At 39.1% G+C, this 27,102-nt stretch overlaps 1 protein-coding gene across 2 annotated transcripts in view; it reads left to right on the top strand.

Annotated features, from left to right (window-relative positions):
• The first annotated feature begins 1,947 nt into the window (after window positions 1–1,947).
• The window catches only part of LOC138855300 (uncharacterized), a 62,893-nt gene continuing 37,738 nt past the window's right edge, over window positions 1,948–27,102 (top strand). Inside the window, exon 1 of one of the 2 annotated variants that reach the window (XR_011394520.1) lies at window positions 1,948–2,152. Coding sequence is in view for 1 of the 2 variants with exons in the window: in XM_070104016.1 (XP_069960117.1) it covers window positions 13,135–15,317 (2,183 nt within the window). In the remaining variant the exon portion in view is untranslated. Of the gene's footprint in view, window positions 2,153–13,008; window positions 15,318–27,102 lie in introns of those variants that run through there. The other variant, XM_070104016.1, reaches the window with a different exon arrangement.

Genomic DNA, 27,102 nt, shown 5'->3' with positions numbered 1-27,102 from the left:
GCAGTGTCTGACAGTTGTGATGAATGGTTTGAAAAACCGACAAGTTGAAGATTCAGACACTTATGCAGCATATGAGAATCTTTATTCAGGAAACGTTTCGCCACACAGTGGCTTCATCAGTCCAATACAAAGAGGAAGGCTTAAGGAGAAGAGGAGTATGAGGTAATCAGTCCCTCAGCCTGGAGTCGATGTGTTCAGTCCATCAATCTTGTAGAATGTACAGCACAGGGCCGTAGACGTGGCTTATATACTGTAGTGAGGCGAGGTGAAGCAGGCAGAGGCGGAGTCATAGTGGTACCATCCACTAGTCGAAGTAGGTCTTCGTCCAAAGGTTGAACAAGTGTTAAAGAATTCTTTGTAACAAGATCCCATGATGCTGCAGTGTCTGACAGTTGTGATGAATGGTTTGAAAAACCGACAAGTTGAAGATTGAGACACTTATGTCAGACACTGCAGCCTGGTTGATCAGGCGCTGATCCACCAGGAGGCCTGGTCACGGACCGGGCCGCGGGGGCGTTGACCCCCGAAACTCTCTCCAGGTAAACTCCAGGTATCATGGGATCTTGTTACAAAGAATTCTTCAACACTTGTTCAACCTTTGGACGAAGACCTACTTCGACTAGTGGATGGTACCACTATGACTCCGCCTCTGCCTGCTTCACCTCACCTCACTACAGTATATAAGCCACGTCTACGGCCCTGTGCTGTACATTCTACAAGATTGATGGACTGAACACATCGACTCCAGGCTGAGGGCACAGATCACTCTTTGATGTTCCTCGTGTCCATCTCACACTATGCAAAAACTCAATGCACATAAAAGGCCCTAAAATCTGGAATTCATTACCTGTAAATATAAAAGAAACACAACCTGTTTATAAATTCAAGTCTCTTCTCAAAGATTACTTACTCACCCAAAACCAAATAAATACTGAATAACTGAACATTATAAATTGTATATCTTAAATGTTTCTCACAATTATATCACATAAATGTTAAACCTAAAACCCAATCTAACTTTATTATTTTTTAAATACACTACCTAACAGAATCACTACCTAACTGAATGCAACCATATGACCTGTCTTTGTAATACTCACTTGTGCTTTATAGTTATCTGTTTACATTAATGTTTTATCACTGATTTCATCATTGCTTAGTAGCAGCGCTGTATAGTCCTTGTGGCTTAGCGCTTCTTTTTGATTATAATAATAATAATAATCATTACTTAGTTAATCTTAAGTTAATTTTAAGCCAGCCCGTAATGCTATGCATAGTATAAGTGGCTTTGGCATACTGCTCTTATCTGTATTTTTTTTGTACCTCTGTATGTGTGCACAAATTGGAAATAAATAAATAAATAAAAAAAAATAGCAGCATATGTGTAGAGAACCTGGGATATCCCAAAAATGTCAAAGTGACTTATTTCCATTGGTGTCCTGTTAGTAAGTTTATTCAGGTATACACAAATACAGTTACATAGAGTGGCCCGGTGGCCCGGTGGCCTGGTGGCTAAAGCTCCCGCTTCACACACGGAGGGCCCGGGTTCGATTCCCGGCGGGTGGAAACATTTCGACACGTTTCCTTACACCTGTTGTCCTGTTCACCTAGCAGCAAATAGGTACCTGGGTGTTAGTCGACTGGTGTGGGTCGCATCCTGGGGGACAAGATTAAGGACCCCAATGGAAATAAGTTAGACAGTCCTCAATGACGCACTGACTTTCTTGGGTTATCCTGGGTGGCTAACCCTCCGGGGTTAAAAATCCGAACGAAATCTTATCTTATCTTATCATACATAGCAGCATATGTGTAGAGAACCTGGGATAACCCAAAAAAGTCAGACACAGTGACTTATTTCCATTGGGGTCCTGTTCCCTGTGATCTTATCTGTTTGAACAACCTCCTCTTTTCTACAACATTGTAAGCTCCTGATATGTTGAATGCAACACGAGAGACCTAGAGCTATCATTCAACTCCCCCCGTGGTTTTTTTGCATTATGTACTGTACATATGTGTTCCAGTCCCTAAATAAACCTAGTGATTCAATAAGACGTAAGTTTTAGTAGCCCTCAAGACAACAACAACAACAAGAGAGGTAGATGTCGTGTTCTACACTCTTGTGTCTCTCCTCACAACACTTACACTCACCACAGTAAGTTGATCAAGTGTATAATATAAGTGTACAACTAACACTACAGTGTTGTATAATAAGTGTCACAAACACGAAGCTGCAGCTGTGGGCGTCTTTCCACCAGTTTAATTATTCCTCCACAGTCGCCTGAAATCCATTGCTTAATTACTGGTATAATGACCTTCTTTTCTGCCTAACAATGTTTTATTACATATTAATTACATTATTTGTGCCTCATAAAGAAATAAAAATTGTACTGTAATCTCAGTTCTCCTAACTTATAACTAGTTTTTATTTACGTATTATAGTGGAAATTAAGTCACTTTTTGGGTTATCCTGAGTAATTTACTCCATGATAATTGTACTTATATGTACCTCTACCTAAATAAACTTTTTTTTTAATAATCCTGAGGGTATAATCTCCAGGTAAACTCTCCAGGTATATTCTCCAGATACACTCCAGGTATATTCTCCAGGTATACTCTGCAGGTATACACCAGGTATACTCTTGTTATTTCCACACAATACATTAGCTCAATAAATTTATAAAGTTCTTACTTACTTTCCTTGGGTTAAATCAGCCTATTTGACTTTTGTGATTTATCATAGGTTAAATCTACTTAATTTACTACCTACTATCATATTCCCAAGCTCCATTATTTGATCATCACTTTATTTGTTCACCACAAATTATTTTAGTCCCTTTTATATTGTCTCCTTTATTTTAGCTTAAAAAAAAAAACTACCTTAGCTCATTATTTTTACATTTGTTAAATAATTCAGGTGCTATTTTTTAGCTTTAGAATATTTACTTTGTTTTATACTTAATTCTAACTATAGATTCACTACAAATCTTATGATTACAAGCATTGATCCTGATACCAACCTCTTATTTAATGACTTAAATGAATCAAACAGTTACTGTAATTACTACACTGCAGAACAATCAAAGGCACTTCTCAGTGCCAACAACAACATAACTATCTTTAACTACAATATCAGATCTTTAAGCAAGCATTATGATGACCTCCTAGCATTACTAAATTCCTTGCATGCCAATATGTCCATTATTACACTAACTGAAACCTGGCTAAAGCCTGATACTACAGATGTCTATGCCATTCCTGGTTACACAGCCATACACAATTGTAGGCCAGACCAACAAGGGGGTGGCACAGCTATATACTACTCAGACCAACTAGAATGTATCACTAATACTTGCACAAGGGATGAACATGGGGAATATATAATAGCTAAATTCAAATCCAAATGCCTACAAAAACCTCTCACAGTGATAAACATCTACAGAGTTCCACAGTCAAACATTAGCCGTTTTAGTGACAACCTAGGAAGTATGATAATTGATGCACGCATTAACAAAGATCACTTACTACTCTCAGGTGACTTCAATATAAATCTCCTGCAAGACCAGGACCCACATGTTGCTGAATTCACAAACACTATGAGTAACTGCATGTTGCTACCAACAGTAACAAAACCTGCAAGAGTTACTGAGACTAGTGTTTGCCTACTTGACCACATCAGGACCAACACCATATCCCCTTTAAAATCAGGCATAATCACAGATAATACCACAGACCATTACCCTACCTTCCTCATAACAACTCTCGGTAAATTACCCCAAGACACTACTAAAGCCACCTTCAGACTTCACAATGAGGCAGCCATTAATAACTTCACAGCAGCAGTGACAAACATTGACTGGCACACTGAGCTAGAAATCTATACAGATATTGACGAATGTATTAATAATTTTCTAAAAAAGACCCAATACTTCTATAACAAGCACTACCTTAAAAAAACTAAACAGATGACAGCTAAGAGACTGAACAGTCCCTGGCTAACACCCAGCATTCTCAAATCCATAAATACAAAACACCGATATGAAAAATAGTACAGAATGGGTCACATAACCAGAGACCAAACAAAACGTTACTCGTCAATCCTAACCAGCCTGATAAGAAGGGCAAAAAAATTGTATTATGAGAACAGATTATCCAACTTACGAGGTGATATAAAAAAGACCTGGAAAACCCTATCAGAAATTCTGGGAACAAAAAAGATATCACGAAATAGCGAAATAAAATTAGCAAAATCAGATGAACCCCAACTCCCACCAACAGAAACAGCAAACAGACTCAATGATTTCTTCTCCACTATAGGACAAAACCTTGCCAATAAAATCCCAAGCTCAGATACCCCACCAAATGACTACCTCACTGGCAACTACCCGAACACACTTCCTAGCTCCGACTAACCCATACAAAGTCTCCCTTATTATCAACGCACTAAAAAACAAGGCAGGAGATTTAAATACCTTACCACCCTTTATATACAAAAAAGTGTCACAGGTGCTATCACCAATCATTGCAACACTCTTTAACAAATCCATTGAATCCTCCACCTTCCCTACAGTTCTCAAAATAGCAAGGGTCACCCCCATCCATAAAGGAGGAGACCAAACAGAGTTGAATAACTATAGGCCAATATCCAACTTACACCCTCTCTCAAAAATCTTCGAAAAATTAATTCATAAATGAATCTACTCCTGCCTCATCTCCCAAAACATACTCAACCCCTGCCAATTTAGATTCAGGCCTAATAAAAATACTAATGATGCTATTATACACATGCTAGAACATATATACCCTGCAATAGAGAAAAAAGAAGTCCCACTGGAGATCTTCATTGACTTACGTAAAGCTTTTGATACAGTTGACCATGACTTGCTCCACATAAAATTGTCGCACTGTGGTATAAGAGGGCACTCCCTCAACTACCTGAAGTCATACCTCAGCAACAGAAGCCAGTATGTGTACGCAAATGGGGCAAACTCTTCCGCACAACCAATTACAGTTGGTGTCCCACAAGGAAGTGTCCTTGGCCCTCTTCTCTTTCTCCTATACATAAATGACCTACCAAATGCTTCGCAATTACTCAAACCCACACTATTTGCAGATGACACTACATACGTCTTCTGTCACCCGAGCCCAGTCACGCTAGCCAATACTGTGAATACCGAATTACAGAAAATATCTACCTGGATGAGGACTAACAAACTTACACTAAACATTGACAAAACCTACTTCATTCAGTTTGGTAACAGAGCTACAGATGTCCCTCTTAACATAATGATAAACGGATCACCTATCACAAAGCTAACAGAGGGAAAATTCTTAGGAATCCACCTTGATAATAGACTCAAATTTCATACACATATACAACAAATTTCTAAGAAAATTTCCAAGACTGTAGGCATACTATCGAAGATACAGTACTGTGTTCCACAATCAGCCCTCCTGGCCCTATATCACTCTCTTATTTACCCCTATCTCACCTATGGAATTTGTGCATGGGGCTCAACAACAATTAACCATCTCAGACCACTAATTACCCAACAAAAGGCTGCAGTCAGAATGATAACAAATTCTCACTGCAGGCAGCACACTCCACCAATATTCAAAACACTAAACCTACTCACCATACAAAACATACATACTTATTACTGCACCTATTACATACATAGAGGACAGGTGTAACATATCGACTTCTTTATTTTTCAACCGATTACGTTCATTTTTGGTGTACTATTAGAAGCTTATATCGAGTATCCTGTGCTGAAGTTTCAATCATATCGGCCAAAAAGGAAATGAAATATGCAAAATTTACGAGAAATTGCATTTGGCAGCTGATCTCTAGTAAGTGGTACTTGGAAAAGTGGTTTTGACACTTGCTGCTGCTAGAACACTTCTAATTCCATCACTGTAAGTGTACCAATTCTAAAATAAACTTTATCTTCATGCTAAAAAAAAATAAAGTTTCATAACTTTTTTGACATATTGGAAGATGTCGGTCTTGTTGCCCACATAAATCTAAAAATATTTGGGATAGTTCAGAAAGGTACACTCTACCTTGTAAAGCAATCATTCTCCTATGTTTGTTGTGAAAATCAAGTCAATTCAATCATAAATAAAGATAGGTTGGTGCTAAATAGGTAAATAAGTTACTTTTGAGATATAGGCCGAAGCACGCGGCACCCCAGGTGCCCGGGAAATAATTTTTTTCCCCGAAAAATTCGCTTTAGTTTACACTTTTTCCGTGACCTACGAGTGTTTATTACAGTAAACCATTGTAAATCCGTTTTCTCTCATCACTGATGAGAGAATGGACCCTCTCTTCACCTTCAGGGAATACATCGATAGAATTTTTTTCCTCTCGGGCATCATATTATGCTATACATTATTTTTTAAGGTGTGCTTTTTATGTTTATATGCTATTATTATATTGCATTATGTCATAATAGATCAATTGTGATAGATAAATAAGCCTTATAATTGATATTAGCGTGGGTATGGAATATTTATGGAATATTTTGTTGGCTGGAGGTGTCGGCCATTTTGGGTACTATACCCAGGGTACCTGACTGGTTACTTGTTCATATTAGCTCCGTCCGCTCTGGCATGATGTCAGATGGTGAATTTGTATTATATGAGACATCAAAAGATATAAGAAAAGGATAAAAATAACACGGGGGGGAAAAACATAAACAATGCCGCGTCAGCGCTTGTTACGCAATATGACGCAAAGCGCTGTCACCATGCCTGTTATAAATGGCTGCAATTCCTTTTAGAAACATCGTACAAGGATAATAATTATACCAGAGTGTAGCCAGAAAGTTCAGCTATTTTTTTGGTAACAACTCCATTTTCATACTTTTTCGAATTTTTTTTTTGCTCCGCGCGCGTGAATTCCGGTCCCCCCTTAACTCTGATATTAACCCTACCCTCATACATCTCCTTGCCAACCTCAACAGAACACATGACCATAACACAAGGCACAGATCACTCTTTGATGTTCCTCGTGTCCATCTCACGCTATGCAAAAACTCATTGCACATAAAAGGCCCTAAAATCTGGAATTCATTACCTGTAAATATAAAAGAAACACTACCTGTTTATAAATTCAAGTCTCTTCTCAAAGATCACTTACTCACCCAAAACCAAATAAATACTGAATAACTGAACCTTATAAATTGTATATCTTAAATGTTTCTCCCAATTATATCACATAAATGTTAAACCTAAGACCCAATCTAACTTTGTTATTTTTTAAATACACTACCTAACAGAATACTCCATTCTACTGAATGTACAGCAATGCATGCAACCATATGACCTGTCTTTGTAATACTCATTTGTGCTTTATTGTTATCTGTTTACAATAATGTTTTATCACTGATTACATCATTGCTTAGTTAATCTTAAGTTAATCTTAGTTAATTTTAAGCCAGCCCGTAATGCTATGCATACAAGTGGCTTTGGCATGCTGCTCTTACCTGTATTTTTTTGTACCTCTGTATGTATGCTCAAATTACTAAATAAATAAATAAAAATAAATAAATATATGCCCCCCAATTTTTTTATTGTAACCATTTTATAAATGTGTAATAATCTAAAATTATTTTATAATCGTATAATTTCAGTTTACTTGTGGCTAAATAAACATTCTTAGAGCCTCGTGTAATGTGACCTAACCTATATACCAGAGTGTCTGATAAATAGCCAGGTGTCCCATGGCTCGGTTGACAGCGTACTTGCCTTGCATACTGAGTGTCCGTGGTTGAATACCCGGCATGAGTGAAACACTGGGCATGTTTTCTTACACGTGCTGTTTCTGTTCACCTAGCAGTATGTAGGTACCTGGGTGTTAGTCAACTGTTGTGGGTGGCATCCTGGGGGGCGAGATTTTAGGACCCCAATGAAATAAGACAGTCCCCAATGATACACTAATTTTGTTGGGTTAGCCTGGATAGGTAACCCTCTGGGTTAAAAATCCAAACAAATCATATTTTATCTTAATCTCTAAACTGCCAGTGATGTAAATTTACACCAGTCATAAGACTGCCAATGACATGAATTTGCCCCTAAATTCTAGCACTTCCAGAATGGTCCCAAATAGCCTGGTTAGGGCTACTTCAGAGAAAACAGCTCTGTGCTGCAGGCATGTGCAGTATAGAAAAAAATTGTGTTGTGTGCAGGGCATTGTGGAAGCAAGTAAATGCCATTTATTTATTTATTTATTATTAATTTGGACATGATACATAGATGTACAAATACAATGGTTAAGTGTAACATGCCAAAGCCCCTTGTATGCAGAGCATTATGGGCAGGCTTAAAATTAACTTAAGATTAACTAAGCAATGATATATTCAGTGGTGGGTTTAGTATTTATATACATTTAGCATTATTGAACAATAAATATAAGTGAAATATGAAAACATAGATATATGTTTAAAAGCATATGATTTATAAAAAAATAATTAGAACAAGGGGAAAAAATAAAAATATGCTAAAGCACAGAAACTTCTCCTTCAAACCTTTATATCTCTGTAAATATTAATCAGATTTCACTCATTACCTGTTTTGTTACACTTCAAAAATCAGGGAAAATTTTTGGTAAAGTATTTTTTTTTTTTTAAATTGCCAGCACATGATATGACTTAAGAGTAGTTAAGTGTGCCTATGTTTCAACTTCAAATGCCATCACTTATTTGAACATACTATGGAAAAAGGTGGAAAAATTGGCAAGCAGCTATTCACCTGAATACATACCAGTTTTTGACATTATAGGCACAGAATTACTAGAGCCATTTCTAAGTGCAAACACAGTAAGATATCACTTTGCTCAGGTCTCCCTTGGGCCACACCTGTCTTCTTACTTTATTAAATCTAAATCCCTCCAAGTATCTACTGCTTCACACTTCATCTCTTGCATAGATGAATCTAAAAATATTCAATTTGCTGCTCTTCAAGTTACATCAATATTATCAACGTATCAGCCTGTGGCAGCTCTGTAGAGTGACATGCATGTTTTTGTGCTTCAACATTTACAATCTTTTTTATTTATTTATTTATTTATTAATTTGAACATGATACAGAGAAGTACAAAGGAATACAGTTATTACAGTGCAACATGCCAAAGCCCCTTGTATGCAGAGCATTATGGGCAGGCTTAAAATTAACTTAAGATTAACTAAGCAATGATATATTCAGTGGTTAAAACATTATTGTAAACAGATAACAATTTAGCACAAATGAGTATTACAAAGACAGGTCATATGGTCATTTACTGTGTTGCTGAGCATTCAGTAGAATGAAGTATTCTGTTAGGTAATGTATTTTAAAAAAAACAAAGTTTGATTGGGTCACAGGTTAGACATTTATGAGATACAATAATGAGAAACATTTATGAGATACAATTTATGAGATACAGTTATTCAGTATTTATTTAGTTGTGGGTGAGTAAGTGATTTTTGAGAAGAGACTTGAATTTATAAACAGACAGTGTTTCTTTTATATTCACAGGTAATGAATTCCAGATTTTAGGGCCTTTTATGTGCATTGAGTTTTTGCATAGTGTGAGATGGACATGAGGAACATCAAAGAGTGATCTGTGTCTTGTGTTATGGTCATGTGTTCTGTTGAGGTTGGTAAGGAGACGTTTGAGGGGAGGGTTTATATCAGAGTTAAGTGTTCTATGTATGTAGTAGGTACAGTAGTAAGTATGGATGTTTTGTATGGTGAGTAGGTTTAGAGTTTTGAATATTGGTGGAGTGTGCTGCCTGTAGTGGGAATTTGTTACCATTCTGACTGCAGCCTTTTGTTGGGTAATTAATGGTCTGAGATGGTTTATTGTTGTTGAGCCCCATGCACAAATTCCATAGTTGAGATAGGGATAAATAAGTGAGTGATATAGGGCCAGGAGGGCTGACTGTGGAACATAGTACCGTATCTTCAATAGTATGCCTATGGTCTTGGAAATTTTTTGGGAAATTTGTTGTATATGTGTTTGAAATTTGAGTCTATTGTCAAGGTGGATTCCTAAGAATTTTCTCTCTGTGAGTTTTGTGATAGGTGATCCATTTATCATTATGCTAAGAGGGATGTCTGTTGCTCTGTTACCAAACTGAATGAAGTAGGTTTTGTCAATGTTTAGAGTAAGTTTGTTAGTACTCATCCATGTAGATATTTTCTGTAATTCGGTATTTATAGTATTGGCTAGCATGACTGGGCTCGGGTGAGAGAAGATGTATGTAGTGTCATCTGCAAATAGTGTGGGTTTGAGTAGTTGCGATGCATTTGGTAGGTCATTTATGTATATGAGAAAGAGAAGAGGGCCTAGGACACTTCCCTGTGGGACACTAACTGTAATTGGCTGTGCGGAAGAGTTTGCCCCATTTGTGTACACATATTGGCTTCTGTTGCTGAGGTAAGACTTTAGGTAGTTGAAGGAGTCCCCTCTTATACCATAGTGCGACAATTTTATATGGAGCAAGTCATGGTCGACTGTATCAAAAGCTTTACGTCAGTCAATGAAGATCCCCAGAGGGACTTCTTCCTTTTCTATTGCAGTGTATGTGTGTTCTAGCATGTGAATAACAGCATCATTAGTATTTTTATTAGGCCTGAACCCAAATTGACAAGGGTTGAGTATGTTGTGGGAGATGAGGTAGGAATAGATTCGCTTATGAATTAATTTTTCGAAGATTTTAGAGAGAGGGTGTAAGTTGGATATTGGCTTATAGTTATTCAAGTCTGTTTGGTCTCCTCCTTTATGGATCGGGGTGACCCTTGCTATTTTGAGAACTGTAGGGAAGGTAGAGAATTCTATGGATTTGTTAAAGAGTGTTACAATGATTGGTGATAGTACTTGTGACGCTTTTTTGTATATGAAGGGTGGTAAGGTAAAAAACAGAAATGTTGGGCTGCAGTCCATCACATTATAGACTCATAAATCATACTACTGCAGTTTCATTAATAAATTATTGGAACATATGGTTAACAGGAGACTAGTGTGGCACTTGGAGGCCTACATCTGTATTCCCACATCATTTTCGATACAGAAGGAGCTGTTCCACTATTGATCCTCAACTCTGGCTCAATATGTACATTTGTAAAGCATTTGCCAAACGCCAATTTGTAGTAGTAATCTTTTATAAACTCGAAAATGCTTATGACATTGCATGGCTGTGTCACATCTTATCCTAAGGCCTGTGATGACTTTCATTTTTTCTCAAGGGATCAATTACAGCTTTTCACCAGACACTTTTGAAACAGAAGACATTCCATAAGAGAGCATTTTTTAACACAAACCTGTTTCTGTTAGCAATAAATGATCTATTTTGAGTACTTGCACTACTTTTAGAATTTGTTCCTCAATATATGTAGATGACATCACCTTTGTGCTGGCACAAACATTCAGCAAGTATCCACCACTATATAAAGTACAATTTACTGTATGTCCAGTTGGGCTTCATCACACAGCTTCAAGTTTTCAGTATTCACTAGGTGCCATGTTATTCACTGTTTCATACTCTCCCTACATGGTTTACCTAGTCTGGTCAACCAAATTTTTACATGTCTTGGTTTCCACTTTGTAAGCAATCATAGAAATTACATGTGACAGGCCTGACAACACGTGCCCTGGCAGGATGAATTTGCTTAATACAGTGGACCCGAGGTTATCGGCCATAATCTGTTCCAGAAGCTCGGCCGATAACGGAAATGGCCGAAAACTGAATTAATATTTCCCATAAGAATTAATGGAAATACAATTAATCCACTCCAGACAAAAATATTCACAAAAAAATAATCTTTTAACAATTATGTATTACATATCTTTATCGAAGGCTAATGCTGGCTTCTGGAAGATAAGGAAGAGGAAAGAGGGAGGAGTTAGTGTTTGGAAGGGGAATCCCCCTCCATAAAGACTCTAGATAGCAAGGCCTTCTCTGGGGTTACTTCCTTTCTTTGTCTTTTAATGCATAATCACAGGCAATGCACAATCACAGACAACACTACAGACCACTACCCAACCTTTCTCATAACTAATCTGGGCAAACTGCCACAAGACATTACTAAAGTAATTTTCAGACTACATAATGAGACAGCAGTTAACAACTTTATAGCAGCCATGAATAACATTGATTGACAAAATGAGCTCGAAACATATACAGATATGAATGAATGTATAAATAATTTTCTAAAAAAAGCCCAAAGCCTCTATAACAAACATTGCCCCCAAAAAACTAAACAGATCACAGCAAAGAGACTGAATAATCCCTGGCTAACACCAAGTATCCTCAAATCCATTAACACAAAGCACAAATATGAAAAACAGTATAGAATGGGTCAAATAACTAGAGAACAGTCTAAACGTTACTCGTCAGCACTTACCAGCCTGATAAGAAGATCTAAAAAATTGTATTATGAAAATAGTCTACATAACATCAAAGGTGATATGAAAAAAACCTGGAAAACTCTATCTGAAATTCTTGGAAATAAAAAGTTATCCAAAAACAAAACAAACAAACTAACAAAATCAGATGAACCCCCACTCACACCTACTGAAACAGCAAACAGACTTAATGTTTTCTTCTCCACCATAGGTAAAAATCTAGCGAACAAAATACCAAGCACAAACACCCGTCCATCAGACTACCTCATAGGTACCTACCCAGATATGCTATTCCTAGCTCCAACCAACCCCATAGAAGTTACACTCATCATTAACACCCTTAAAAACAAGGCAGGAGACATAAACAGCTTGCCTGCTTTTATGTACAAAAAAGCTTCTCAAGTATTGTCACCAATTATTGCTACGCTCTTTAACAAATCCATTGAATCATCTACCTTCTCAACAATCCTCAAAATAGCGAGGGTCACTCCGATCCATAAAGGAGGTGACCAAGCTGACTTGAATAACTATAGACCAATATCTAACTTACCACTGCTCTCTAAAATATTTGAAAAATTAATTCATAGACGGATCTATTCCTACCTCGTTTCACAACACATTTTTGTTGTGGTTATGGTAAGTGCTATGTGCATAGTTTACATTCAATTTGTGTTATTTTATGTGCCTGTGGGAAAACTTTGTCCACTGATACTGTAAGAGGGAAGCAAGTGTTTAAAGATAAAACTATGTCAGAAGATGAGTCTTCAGATTTTTTAGGCTTCAGGGAAGAAGGTAATAATTCATCAGTAAACATGCCTGTTAATAGTGAAGATGAGGAATCACCTACTCCAGGTGATATGGAAATGGAGAGAATGAGACTTAAATTAGCAGTACTAGAGGCTCAGATGAACTTAATGAAAGCTAAGGAGGAAGAACGTCAAAGGTTAGGAGGTTCAGAACAAGAGCCTGAGCAGTACTTTAACATAACTAAAGCTGCAAATTTTGTCCCTAAGTTTACAGAGAGTGACCCAGATAGATATTTTTCTTTCTTTGAGAAGACTGCTTTGGAGCAAGGTTGGCCCAAACAGAAGTGGGCTACCCTAGTTCGCACACAACTTGTGGGTAAAGGATTCCAGAGAGTAGAGACTCTGGAGGGGCAAGATTTTTCTGATTATGATAAGATTAAAGAGGAAGTATTGCTTGCATACCAAATGATACCTGAGAAATATAGACAAAAGTTCAGGAATCAAAAATTTCAGGATGGGCAGACCTTAACTGAGTTTGGGAATGAGAAACTGTTCCTTTTTAAGAAATGGGTTTGTTCTAAAGGAGTTAATAAAGACTATAACAAATTAGTAGATCTAATGGTTCATGAGGAATTGTACAATACAATCCCTGTTGACCTCAGAGAATATTTGGAGGACAAAAACCCAGATAATCTTTCAGAAGCACTGGATCTAGGTGACCGATTCTTGGCTCGCAGGGAATTGGTAAGTAAAAACAGTCATGCTCCTGAAAATTTCCCCACTCATTCTAAACCTTATTCCAAGTCCTATGGTCATAAAGGTAAGTGGGACAAGAATTTTCAGGGACAAATGAAGGCTGAGGTGCCCTCTAAAATAGAAGGAAAAGGTAAGTCAGCTGGAGTTCAAAGTTTACTTAGACAATCAGATGTTTCAGATCCTCGAGTAAACAGTACCAGTCCTACACCAAATGGTAAAAATACCTTTAAGAGTTTTATCTGTTATTACTGTAACAAAACTGGACACACACAAAAGTTTTGCTGGTCAAGGCGGCGAGATCAGGAAAGGGAGGAACCACCCCAGAGGACTCTAACTGCAGAGATACATCCAGTTGCCTGCATTAGGTCTTCAAGGCAAGGTGAGGAGGAACCTTTGGATCTAGACCCCAGGATGTGTATATTTTCTAGTAGGTCCACAGTTGGTTTGCAAAAGAATGTAGGCAGAGTTGAGAACATATTGTCCTTGAGAGATGGATGTAGCACCTACTCTTTGCTACGCGCTGGAGTGCTACCAGTGTCTAAGGATACCTATACTGGGGTAGATATATTGTTGAAGGGTATTACGGGTTCAACCATAAGGACACCTGTATACAAATTATGGGTAGAATCTGCATACCAAGTTGGCTATCTCCCTGTAGGTATCTCCGATGAAATTCCCTTCGAAGGGGTCGACCTCTTATTAGGGAATAATGTTATGGGCCTGTTAGACAGTGAGGAACAACTAGTTTGGGGGAAACCAAGTCCGAAATGTTGGGAGGAAATGGCTAGGAAAACCCTGCCAGACCTTCTCCCTGATGGTTCCACCATGAGAAGTATGGCTCATGATCATGCTACCAACAGTCTTCATGATATTTCTCATGAGGATGGTGAGGGCTTAAGTTTGGTAACTCTGCTTTCTGATGTTGAACTGCAGTCAACTGAAGAAAAAGATGTTCCAGCCAGAGCTGAGCATGATTGGAGAATGGATCAGTTAAATAGTGTGAGAGAGGCTGCACCTGCTAGGGTGCAATTAATTTCTGTGCAGGAAAATGTCGCTGTTGCTGAGGAAGAGATTTTACAGTTAAATAAGTGTTTTCATTTCAGGGAGGAAACTCTTATAAAGAATTCACCTCTGTTTGCAGTATCGATGGAAGGAGAACAAGGGCTTTGTCCCCAGGTGGTGATGTCCAAGGTTTCCAGGCATTTCTTCTGGTCTCAGCTGTGGGAGACTGTCAGAGAGCATATTGAGACCTATCATGCCTTTCAAATTATAGGGAAACCTAGTCGAAGTATTAAACCTGTTCCCCTTCAGCCGATTTCAGCACCAGGTGAACCCTTCAGCAAGCTGGTAGTGGATGTCGTTGGCCCACTCCCAAGGACCAGAATGGGAAATGATTATTTACTCACAAATATTTGCTCCACTACCAGGTACCTGGAAGTAGTCCCTCTGCATAAGATAACAGCTCATGTAGTCTTAAGGGCTTTGATGAAGTTCTTTTTTCATGTTGGTTTTCCACAAGCAGTGCAAAAAGACCAGGGGCCTAACTTTACCTCAAAGTCTTTTAGAAATGTTTTGAAGGAATTAAAAGTAGAGCCTAACTTTGCAATGGCCTATCACCCTCCATCTCAAGGGGAAATAGAGAAATTACATCAAGCCCTCAAGACAATGATGCAAGCCTATGGTATAGACAATACTAACAACTGGGATGAGAGGATCCCTTTCTTTGTATTTGCTGAGTGGGGAAGCACTTTGGAATTTCTGAGCTATTGGCTTGGGGAGGATGGTGATGCTCCCCCCTCGGAGCTTTTTCTCAGTTTCAGATACTGTTTGGCTCGTATGAGGTGGATGGTACCAGTGAACGTGCCCATCAACCAGACCAGGATGATGATGTGGGACCATAATATGGACCATGATACTCTGGAGGCTGGAGAGGAAGTGCTGATACTGGAGCCAATTCAAGTGAAAATCTGTATGTCAAGTTGCTGTGAGCTGAACATGTTGTGGGGGAAGTTCCCAGTGGTTAGATATAAAACCCACACCCCTGAGCAGAAAAAGAATGAGTATAATGTACACAGTAACCGGTCAAAGGGTTTGAAGTTGTGTCAAAAATTCAGAGAGACCAATGTTTTAATGGAATGTAAAGGGCTGCAAAACAATCTGTATGAAATACCAAAAGCGTATTTAAGAAATAACGTGTGTGTAAAAGATTTTGGGAAATGCATGCTTGGGTTTAATGAGAAAAATGTTGGAGAGTTGGCTCAGCCACCTTGGAACTACGTATATAAAAGTTGGGATGTCAGTAATGGGGAAAAATTGAAACTCCATGAGGAAATTGTTAAGGAAACTGAGCCAATTCAACAATTTTTGTGTGGGAAAAATCTGTATGAAAAATTGGAGATGGAGGAAGAAGTGAAATTCTTCCAACACCAGTTTGTAGTGCTTAGTGAGAGTCAGTGGGCATTCCCATGCTTCATGGTTCCCAAATTAGATGGCACCCTGGGCATAAACACTGACTACCACAGAGTACGTTTAACAACTAAGGTTTACAAAATTAGAAAGATTGATACTTATGCACTAAAAGATGCAAACATTTTAAATAAGCTAAAACATGGAAGATGTGATTTCCATGGCCTGTGTTCCAGTACCATTTTAATGTGTGTAATGCAAATTGTGTTCATTGTGTGCTTAAAATTTGTGTGTGAGATGGAACGTGATGGTGTTTGTGTAAACTTGATGTATCCAACCTGGGTGCAAAGAGAAGTCTTTGGTGTTTGTTGTTGCACTGCGAGAGGTTGCAGAACTGTTATTGTCTATGAACAACCTTCTAAGTTTAAATGTCAACATTTTACCACAGGAAAGAAAATTTTCATTTTGGGGCTGGCTATTCAGCATTTGTACATGTCTCAGGATCTCTTCATCCTGTTCCTGTGTATAGTGACTAAAATCAGACTCTTAAAATGGGCTTTGTTCCTACAGCCTTTTAATTTGAAAGTTAAATATATAAAAGGCTCAGAGAATGTGGTTGCTGATGCTCTTTCTAGATGTTTCATGTAGATGCATGGTGCATACTTTGTACATAGTGTTTGTCATGTGCTGACCTTGTTGTTTTTGCAGTGAACTCTCGGCGAGCCTGAGTACTCTCTACCAGCCGTCTGACTGTAAAGGAGTTGAGTCGGAGCCAAAAGTGTGACGAGGGTCAGGGTGTACGTGAATGTGAGTTGAGGCAGTGGTTGACAACCTTCGGTAACATGAGACGTTCAGGAAGGTATGTGATGTTGTGTCTTGGTGTGCTCTATGTACAAAACGGCCCGACGATTTGCCTTTGTGGTCCCTTGGACCCCTCCATGTTCTATGACAGCCTCCTCTTAATAAGTTTGGAGGATCTGTGTGGAGTGGGACCTCGGAAGATGGGCTTAAGTGCCTGACCATGTTAAGGATCGTGAGTGTTGACTGGAAGTCTCACTGTTTGGTTCGGCCACCAAGTGAGAGACACCTTGACATGTTTTGTGAAGTTTCCTGCCTGGGGTACACCTGACTGCTCTGGGTTTGGCTCTACTCTCGTCTCCTGATCAGGAAGATGCCACCCTGGAGTACCAGTTGCTTGCTGGATTACCGTAGCAGAGGCACAGGCCTGTTGGTGCGGGCTTTCACAGTGGGCATTGTGTGCAAAATTTTGCATTGTAATGTGTATTGTTTAAAAGTCACTAAAATTGTAAATAGTTACACACTTGAGTATATGGGTATGGTTAAATTGCTTTTCTAAATAATTCTGCAATCTCTTGTAAATAACAGTAAAGTGAAGAGTAGTTATGGTGCTGGGAAAATGTAGCATTTCTAGTAGTCTTGTTTACCGCCTTCAGACTTAAGCAATATACTTTTACTAGCCGTATCCTGAGGGACACAGCTAGCTTTTGTGAGACTTCGTCTGGAGGTGGGGGTGTTATGGGGCTATAGGACCCAACATGTATTTATAAGTAACAGTTACTCTGGAATACCTAATTATATTGAATTGATGGGGACTTTGCTCTAAATGTCAGAAGGACTGATCAACCTATGACTGAGGCAGCTGGGTCAAGCCTATTTTTCTCAATATAATAGGTTATACTATAGACACATAAACACACAAATTTAAATAAGTAGTTTATAAAGTTGTATTTCCTTTTGTAGAAGTAAAATTAAGGTGTGGTAGAATTGTGGTAACTGGAGAATTGTGCTTGGCAACAGTCTTTTGTTTTGGTGGGAGGAGCTTAGCCTCTTTCTCTCTCTCCCTCGCACTGACTCGGTCTCTCTGTGGCTGGCCTTCAACCTGGCAGGATCTCTGGGTCCTTCTTCTATCTTTTGGGGCATTATGTGTGCTCCAGGGGTGAGTTTTTTATAATTTAAGTTGTGACCACCATACCCAGGGTGACTAAAGTGTGTCAAAACACTGGTTAGCCCAGAGTTATGTCAAGGAGAGAGAGGACTAAAGTTGTTGAGATATACCATGTGGGAGAACAGCTATGCAGTGTGTAGATCGTTGTTTTGAAAATGTGAGGCTGTAATTGTATATTCTGTACATATCTATTGAGAATACAGTTATATTTTTATAGTAGTAGTTTACATAACCTGTGAAGAGGGCTGGTGAAAGGGTATCAGAGACACTAAGGATGATCAGCCATGATGTAAGTATTACCCCTAGACAAATAAGACCATTAAGTAAAAGCTACCCCCACACTAGAACATGTAGTGAGAACCTTACTATCAAAGTAATAAGGGACATACCAACGTAACACCCCCACTCACACCTACTGAAACAGCAAACAGACTTAATGTTTTCTTCTCCACCATAGGAAAAATCTAGCAAACAAAATACCAAGCGTAAACACCCGTCCATCAGACTACCTCATAGGTACCTACCCAGATATGCTATTCCTAGCTCCAACCAACCCCATAGAAGTTAAACTCATCATTAACACCCTTAAAAACAAGGCAGGAGACATAAACAGCTTGCCTGCTTTTATGTACAAAAAAGCTTCTCAAGTATTGTCACCAATTATTGCTACGCTCTTTAACAAATCCATTGAATCATCTACCTTCTCAACAATCCTCAAAATAGCGAGGGTCACTCCGATCCATAAAGGAGGTGACCAAGCTGACTTGAATAACTATAGACCAATATCTAACTTACCACTGCTCTCTAAAATATTTGAAAAATTAATTCATAGACGGATCTATTCCTACCTCGTTTCACACAACATATTAAATCCTTGTCAGTTTGGATTCAGGAATAATAAAAGCACAAATGATGCTATCATACACATGCCAGAACTAATATACATATACCGCACTTGAAAAGAAAGAAGTCCCGCTGGGCATTTTCATTGATTTACGTAAAGCTTTCGATACAGTCGACCATGAACTGCTATACTCTAAATTAACACACTATGGTATCAGAGGCCACTCCCTCAACTACCTAAAATCATACCTCAGTAACAGAACTCAATATGTCTATGCAAATGATGCAAATTCTTCCACCCAACCAATCACAGTAGGAGTCCCACAAGGAAGCGTCCTTGGACCACTCCTCTTTCTCATCTACATCAATGATCTACCGAATGCGTCACAGTTACTCAAACCCATATTATTTGCAGATGACACTATATATGTCTTTTCTCACCCAAACACGGTCATACTAGCAAACACAGTCAATGCCGAATTGCAGAAAATATCTGCCTGGATGATGACTAATAAACTTACCCTGAATACTGATAAAACCTATTTCATTCAGTTTGGAAATAAAGCTGCAAATGATCCGATTAACATAACGCTAAATGGATCATCAGTCACAAGACTCACAGAGGGAAAATTCCTAGGTATCCACCTTGACAGTAGCCTTAAGTTCCGGACACACATACAACAAATCGCCAAAAAATCTCCAAGACTGTAGGCATACTATCAAAGATAAGGTACTACGTTCCACAATCAGCTCTCCTGGCACTGTACCATAAACTCATATACCCTTATCTTACATATGGAATTTGTGCATGGGGATCAACAACATCCAATCACCTAAAACCCCTCATAACCCAGCAAAAGGCAGCAGTAAGAATGATAACAAATTCCCACTCCCGCCAGCACACTCCACCAATTTTCAAAAGTCTGAATCTGCTCACCATTAAGAACATCCATACTTATTCATGTGCCTACTACATACACAGAACAATACACGCAAATATAAACCCTCCACCCAAACTTCTCCTCACCAACCTAAGCAGGACACATCACCGCAACACAAGACACAGATCTCTTTTTGATATACCTCGTGTCCATATCACACTGTGTAAAAACTCTATTCACATAAAGGGTCCCGAAATATGGAATTCATTATCAGAAGATATTAAAGTAACCCAGTCTGAAAACCAGTTTAAGACTTCTCAAAAGCCACTTAACCCTTTCAGGGTCCGTCCCGTAGATCTACGGCTTTACGTTCAGGGTCCAAACCGTAGATCTACGCCATGAGCTCAGCTCACTCTGATAAACTGTGAGTGGTACATTTGGGCCTAGATATGAGAGAATACATCTATGTGGTACGTGTGCACCACATAAAACAGATCCTGCAGCACACTGTGTATAATGAGAGAAAAAAAACTGAAATCATGATTTTTCGATTAAAACAGCGACTGCAGTGTTTTTTCGTATGTTTTTTATAGTTGTATTTGCGATTTCTTGATCTCATTTGATAGAATGGAAGACATATTACAGAAATAGAGATGATTTTGATTGGTTTTAGCACTGGAAATGGCTTGAAACTGAGCTCAAAGTAGCAGAAATGTTAAATTTTTGCCGATATTCAAGAGTAAACAAACGACCTCACACGTCTAATACACGCCAGCTGGTGGGTCTAATATGCATTCACAAATATGGTGATGATATTTATACAATTATTACAGTATTGCATAACAGTAAATCTTCTATTTTTTGGTGTGAATAAAAATTCATTATGTGAATAAAAAATCAAAATGGAATTTATTTGTAAAGCCTCAAAACGTAACTAATGAACAGAGGAAATGTTAGTTTAGTTCCAGGAATACCTACATTGTTTATTCTGGACCCTATTTTAAAATTGGAATATTTTGAACTTTGTGTTAAATTGGCCAAATTAACAATTTCCGATCACTTTAATTTGTAGTTGAAATAGTTGACTTGGCGATTTCTTGTGCTCAATCGATAGAATAGAAGTAATACTAGTGAAATAGCTAAGAATTTGGTTGACTGGAATAATGTAATTGGCCTAAAATGAGAGTCAAAGTCGGCAAAATCGCCGATTCGTAAATATCGCTGACACATCAAAATTCGCGAGAGCATAATTTCGTCAATTTTCCATCAAATTTCGTACTTTTTGTTTTATTACCTTCACAAAAAGATTCTCTACCATTTCATAAGAAAAAATAACAAATTTTTTTTTTGAAAATTCTTGGACACTGGGGCACCACTTCAGATTTGGGCCTTGGACCCTGAAGGGGTTAATCACCCTAGACTAAACACTAAATACTCAATACACACATACTCACCTATGTACTCCCACATCATAACTTCAACAATCACTTTGAACCTTTTGTCCATTGTTGATAGGAATATAATTGAACCATTATTTTCCACAAAAAGCATTTTAGACTATATGAATATATCCTTTGTCTTGTACAAATTTAATTCACTTATAATTAATAATCTACTGTTCAACTATGAAATAATTACTGTCCTACTTTACAACTATTATAAAATCCTTAGTATTAAGTAGTCTGTAAGCCAATAGTGTTAAGTTGACCCATAATGCCTAGGCATAATAGAGGCTCTCTTTGCATTGCAACCCACTATTGTAAATATAAAATCTCAGTGTACTATTTGCAAAGACACAAAATAAATAAATAAATAAATGCCACTAGGACCAACTTGAGAGTCACTGGGCCCGTCTCACAAAATAACTGTCCAGAGTGCTCTGTTTCTGGCGTCTCTAAGATTTCCCTGAAGTGGAACAGGGTTTTGTCACTAAACATGTTGCAGATATGGCTTGTTTCAGCTTTGTCAGGGTGGTATTTCTCTACAAAAGCTTGAACCCTAGTCCACATTGCACACACACCTTTAATCTCTGAAGAAGGCACCTCTTTCACTCCCTCTTTCTCCTCCTCTGAAGCAAGTTTCTCAGCTGCAGTCTCTTGCTGTTTAAGTTGAAGCTTTTGCAGCTCTTCAGTGGTTAGCTCTTCCTTGTGGTCCTCCACCAACTCTTCCACATCCTCGCCACTCGCCTCCAACCCCAGGGACTTCGCCAGTGCCACAATAGAGTCCACAGGGTCGGCAGGGTAGGGTCAGCCTCAAACCCTTCAAAATCCCTCTCTTGGACACAATCTAGCCACAGTTTTCTCTAAGCAGAGTTAAAAGTCCTGGAAGTCACTCCCTCCCAAGCCTTTCCTATAAGGCTTATGCAATGGAGGATAGTGAAGTGATCCCTCCAGAACTGTCTTAGGGTCAACTGAGTGTCCAACATCACTTAAAAGCACTTTTGAAACACTGCTTTTGTGTAGAGTTTTTTGAAGTTAGAAATGACCTGCTGGTCCATGGGCTGGAGGAGAGGAGTGGTGTTAGGAGGCAAGAACTTCACTGTGATGAAACTTAAGTCCCTAAACACTTGGTCTTGCAAGTTTGGAAAATGTGCAGGAGCACTGACCAGTACCAGGAGGCACTTGAATGGCAATCTCTTTTCCAGGAGGTATTTTTTTCACACTTGGGCCAAACACATCTTTAACCCACTCTTTGAAAATTTGCCTTGTGATCCATGCCTTATGATTAACTTTCCACATCACACACAATCTATTCTTCATGACACTGCTTTTCTTGAACACTCTGGGATTTTCTGAGTGATGCACGAGTAAAGGCTTCACACTGAAATCCCCACTAGCATTACCACACAACAAAAGACTAGGCTTGTGTCCTGGCAGTGCCTTTTCCTCCTGGGTAATGTAGGTCCTGTTTGGCATTTTCTTCCAAAACAGGCCTGTTTTGTCACAATTGAACATTTGTTGGGGTTTGAATCCTTCAGCCTCTATGTACCCCTGGAATTCCTGCACAAATTTTTCAGCTGCACATTTGTCAGAACTTGCTGCCTCACCATGCCTTACAACGCTGTGTATACCACTATGCTTCTTCAATCTATCAAACCATCCTTTGCTGGCCATAAATTCACAAACTGCAGCACTTGTTTCAGGCATTTTCTTTGCAAGATCCTTATGCAACTGCCTTGCCTTCTCACAAATAATAGATTCCACAACACTGTCTCCCACTAATTCTTTTTTCTTAATCTACAATAATAATAACTTTTCCATCTCTTCCATTATTGGTGGCCTTTGTTTAGTTAGAAAAGTTACTCCTTTTGCAACATTAGCATCTTTGATTTATTCTTTCTTTGCCAGGATGGATATAATTGTTGATTTATTCTTGCTGTACATCCTGGCAAGTTCCACCACCTTCATACCACTCTCAAACTTTGCTATCACTTCACGCTTAAATTCCATGGAGTTCTCACTTTCTTTACCACAGGAACTTTCTTTGGAGTCATGGTTACTTATTTCACAGTTGCACTGCAAAAAACAAAAACAAAAAAACAATGGAAAACAAGCGAAATGTTTGGATGTATAAGCAGAAGCTTCCTCAGCCACCGAGAGACAAAGCCAAACTGACACGCAAGTGGCCCCGGCCGGCGGATGGACGCGTCCCAAACAGCCAATCACCGAATTAATGGCCGATAACCGAGTTGGCTGATAACCGGGGGTCCACTGCATTTTGTCACTTTTACCATGGGGGCTGATAAGCACATTCTTCATTTTCATACATCCTTGACTCGGTTAAAACTTGGTACATAATACACAGAACTTTTTTTAAACTGACTAAAATAATCAAAGGAAACATCTTAACCATATATTAAATTCTGGTTTCCTTTGCTTGTTGATGTTAAAGATTATGGAGAGAATTAGTGGGGCACTGTACAAAAACAGTTCAATTGCCTCCCAGCATACATAAGGAGAATTACCAATTGACCCCTGGCTTTCTTCAAGAGGGAGCTGGACAGGCACCTAAAGTCAGTACCTGACTAACTGGGTTGTGGTTTGTTGGATTTAATGTGACTGGCAGTAACAGCCTGATTGATCAGGCCCTATCAACCAGGCCTGGTCATGGACTGGGCCATGAGGGCATTGCCCCAGAACACCCTCCAAGTATACACGTAGCAGGTAGTGTCAGCTACCACTATCATCACCTGCCACCATCATCAAACATTTCCAGTCTGGAGGAAGCTGGTGATTTACTCAGTTTAGGGCTCAAAGTGGGCAAAATCGCCGATGTGTAAACATCGTCGAGACCGCTAACTTCGCAAGAGCATAATTCCATAAGTTTTCCATCAAATTTCATACTTTTGGTGTCATTATGATCGGGAAAGGATTCTCTTTCTTTTCATAAGAATTTTTTTTTTTTTTTTTTTAATTTGGCTGACCCTGAGAACAAGTCTCGGAGAGGGCCTGTCGACTCTCAAAGGGTTAAACCAAAAACACGGTCAAAGTTTTTTTTTTCTCATTACGCACTGTGTGCTGCAGGATTTTTTTTATACTGCGCACACTGACCACATAGACCCATTCCTTCATATGTAGGCCTACCAGCTTTCTCTTGCTAGATTTGAGGGCGCTAGAATTTATGCGTACTAGTACGTCAAAAATCCTGGCACGTAAGCCGTACTAGTATGGCCAAAACCCCAAAAGGGTTAACAGTCATTTACATACCCTAGGTTTATTTATATAATTATATTGGTGATTAATAATAAAGTTCACTACACAAATTTTTGTTTATTAATTTTTTAAAGTTATGATATTCTCACAACAGCTAATGTGTTTGTGAGTTTTGAGAGCCACCAGCATGAGTGTTGATCTCTGCCCCCTCTCTCTCTCTCTCTCTGTGGAAATATTACCCTACCCATATTCTGTGGAAAAAATATACACCTACCATCCGAGTTATGACCGAGTTCAGTTCCGAGAAACCGGTCGTAAGTCGAACTTTACTACTGAATATCAACAAAACATTTTTGTAATGACTTTATTTTATTGTTTTATTTTGGTATTTCATGTTTTACTTTACAGTGGACCCTCAACCAGCGATGGCATCGATTAATGATAAATCTGACTAGCGATACATTTTAATGTAAAAATTTTGCCTCGACTAGCGCTTAAAAACCTGACCAGCGCTATTCGTTCTGTACGAGACGCGTCCACTTTGGCCTGAGCGCGCCTCACTTGTCCTGTGGGTGCCAGTGTTTACAAGCCAGCCACCACGGTTGCTTCCAAACATACAACTGGAACATTTCATATTATCACAGCCTTTGTAGTGATTGCACCTGCAAAATAAGCCACCATGGGCCCCAAGAAAGCTTCTAGTGCCAACCCTACACCAAAAAGGGTGAGAATTACTATGGAGATGAAGAAAGAGATCATTGCTAAGTATGAAAGTGGAGTGCGTGTCTCTGAGCTGGTCAGGTTGTATAATAAACCCCAATCAACCATCGCTACTATTGTGGGCAAGAAAACGGCAATCAAGGAAGCTGTTCTTGCCAAAGGTGCAACTATGTTTTCGAAACTGAGATCGCAAGTGGTAGATGTTGAGAGACTCTTATTGGTGTGGATAAATGAGAAACAGATAGCAGGAGATAGCATCTCTCAAGCGATCATATGTGAAAAGGCTAGGAAGTTGCATGACGATTTAATTAAAAAAATGCGAGCAACTAGTGATGTGAGTGAATTTAAGGCCAGCAAAGGTTGGTTTGAGAGATTTAAGAAGCGTAGTGGCATTCATAGTGTGATAAGGCATAGTGAGGCTGCCAGTTCGGACCACAAAGCGGCTGAAAAATATGTGCAGGAATTCAAGGAGTACATAGACAGTGAAGGACTGAAACCTGAACAAGTGTTTAATTGTGACGAAACAGGCCTGTTTTGGAAGAAAATGCCAAGCAGGACGTACATTACTCAGGAGGAAAAGGCACTCCCAGGACATAAGCCTATGAAAGACAGGCTTACTCTGTTGATGTGTGCCAATGCTAGTGATGATTGCAAAGTGAAGCCTTTATTGGTGTATCACTCTGAAACTCCCAGAGTGCTCAGGAAAAACAATGTCATCAAGGCTAATTTGTGTGTGCTGTGGAGGGCAAACAGTAAGGCATGGGTCACTAGGGACTTTTTCTATGACTGGTTACACCATGCATTTGCCCCCAATGTGAAAAATTACCTAATTGAAAAGAAATTAGACCTTAAGTGCCTCTTGGTATTAGACAATGCTCCTGGTCATCCTTCAGACTTGGCAGAGCGACTTTCTAGGGACATGAGCTTCAGTAAGGTGAAGTTTTTGCCTCCTAATACCACTCCTCTCCTGCAGCCCATGGACCAGCAGGTCATTTCCAACTTCAAGAAACTGTACACAAAAGCTATGTTTGAAAGGTGCTTTGTAGTGACCTCAGAAACTCAGCCGACTCTAAGAGAGTTTTGGAAAGATCATTTTACCATCCTCAGTTGTGTAAACATTATAGGCAAGGCTTGGGAGGAAGTGACTAAGAGGACCTTGAACTCTTGAAAAAACTGTGGCCAGAATGTGTAGACAAAAGGGATTTTGAAGGGTTTGAGGCTAACCCTGAGAATCCTATGCCAGTTGAGGAATCCATTGTGGCATTGGGGAAGTCCTTGGGGTTGGAGGTTAGTGGGGAGGATGTGGAAGAGCTGGTGGAGGACAATGAAGAACTAACCACTGATGAGCTGCTAGATCATCTTGAACAGCAAGAGGGCAGACCTGAGGAAACTGCTTTGGAGGAGGGGATAAAGAAATTGCCTACTTCTAAGATTAAGGAAATGTGTGCAAAGTGGCTTGAAGTGCAAACCTTTTTTGATGAAAATCACCCTGACACAGCTACTGCAAGCCGTGTTGGCAACCTGTACACTGACAATGTTGTGAACCACTTTAGGAAAGTCATAAAGGAACGAGAGGTACAGGTATCTATTGACAGATATGTTGCGCAACAGAAGTCCAGTGACTCTGAAGCTGGTCCTAGTGGCATTAAAAGAACAAGGGAAGTAACCCCAGAAAAAGACTTGCTACCTCAAGTGCTAATGGAAGGGGATTCCCCTTCTAAACACTAAGAAGATCAACGGTCTC

The sequence above is a fragment of the Cherax quadricarinatus genome, chromosome 88, assembly GCF_038502225.1.
Source record: "Cherax quadricarinatus isolate ZL_2023a chromosome 88, ASM3850222v1, whole genome shotgun sequence".
NCBI lineage: Eukaryota > Metazoa > Arthropoda > Malacostraca > Decapoda > Parastacidae > Cherax > Cherax quadricarinatus.
The sequence above is the reverse complement of the archived record's forward strand: the minus strand, read 5'-3'. Positions and strand labels throughout refer to the sequence as shown.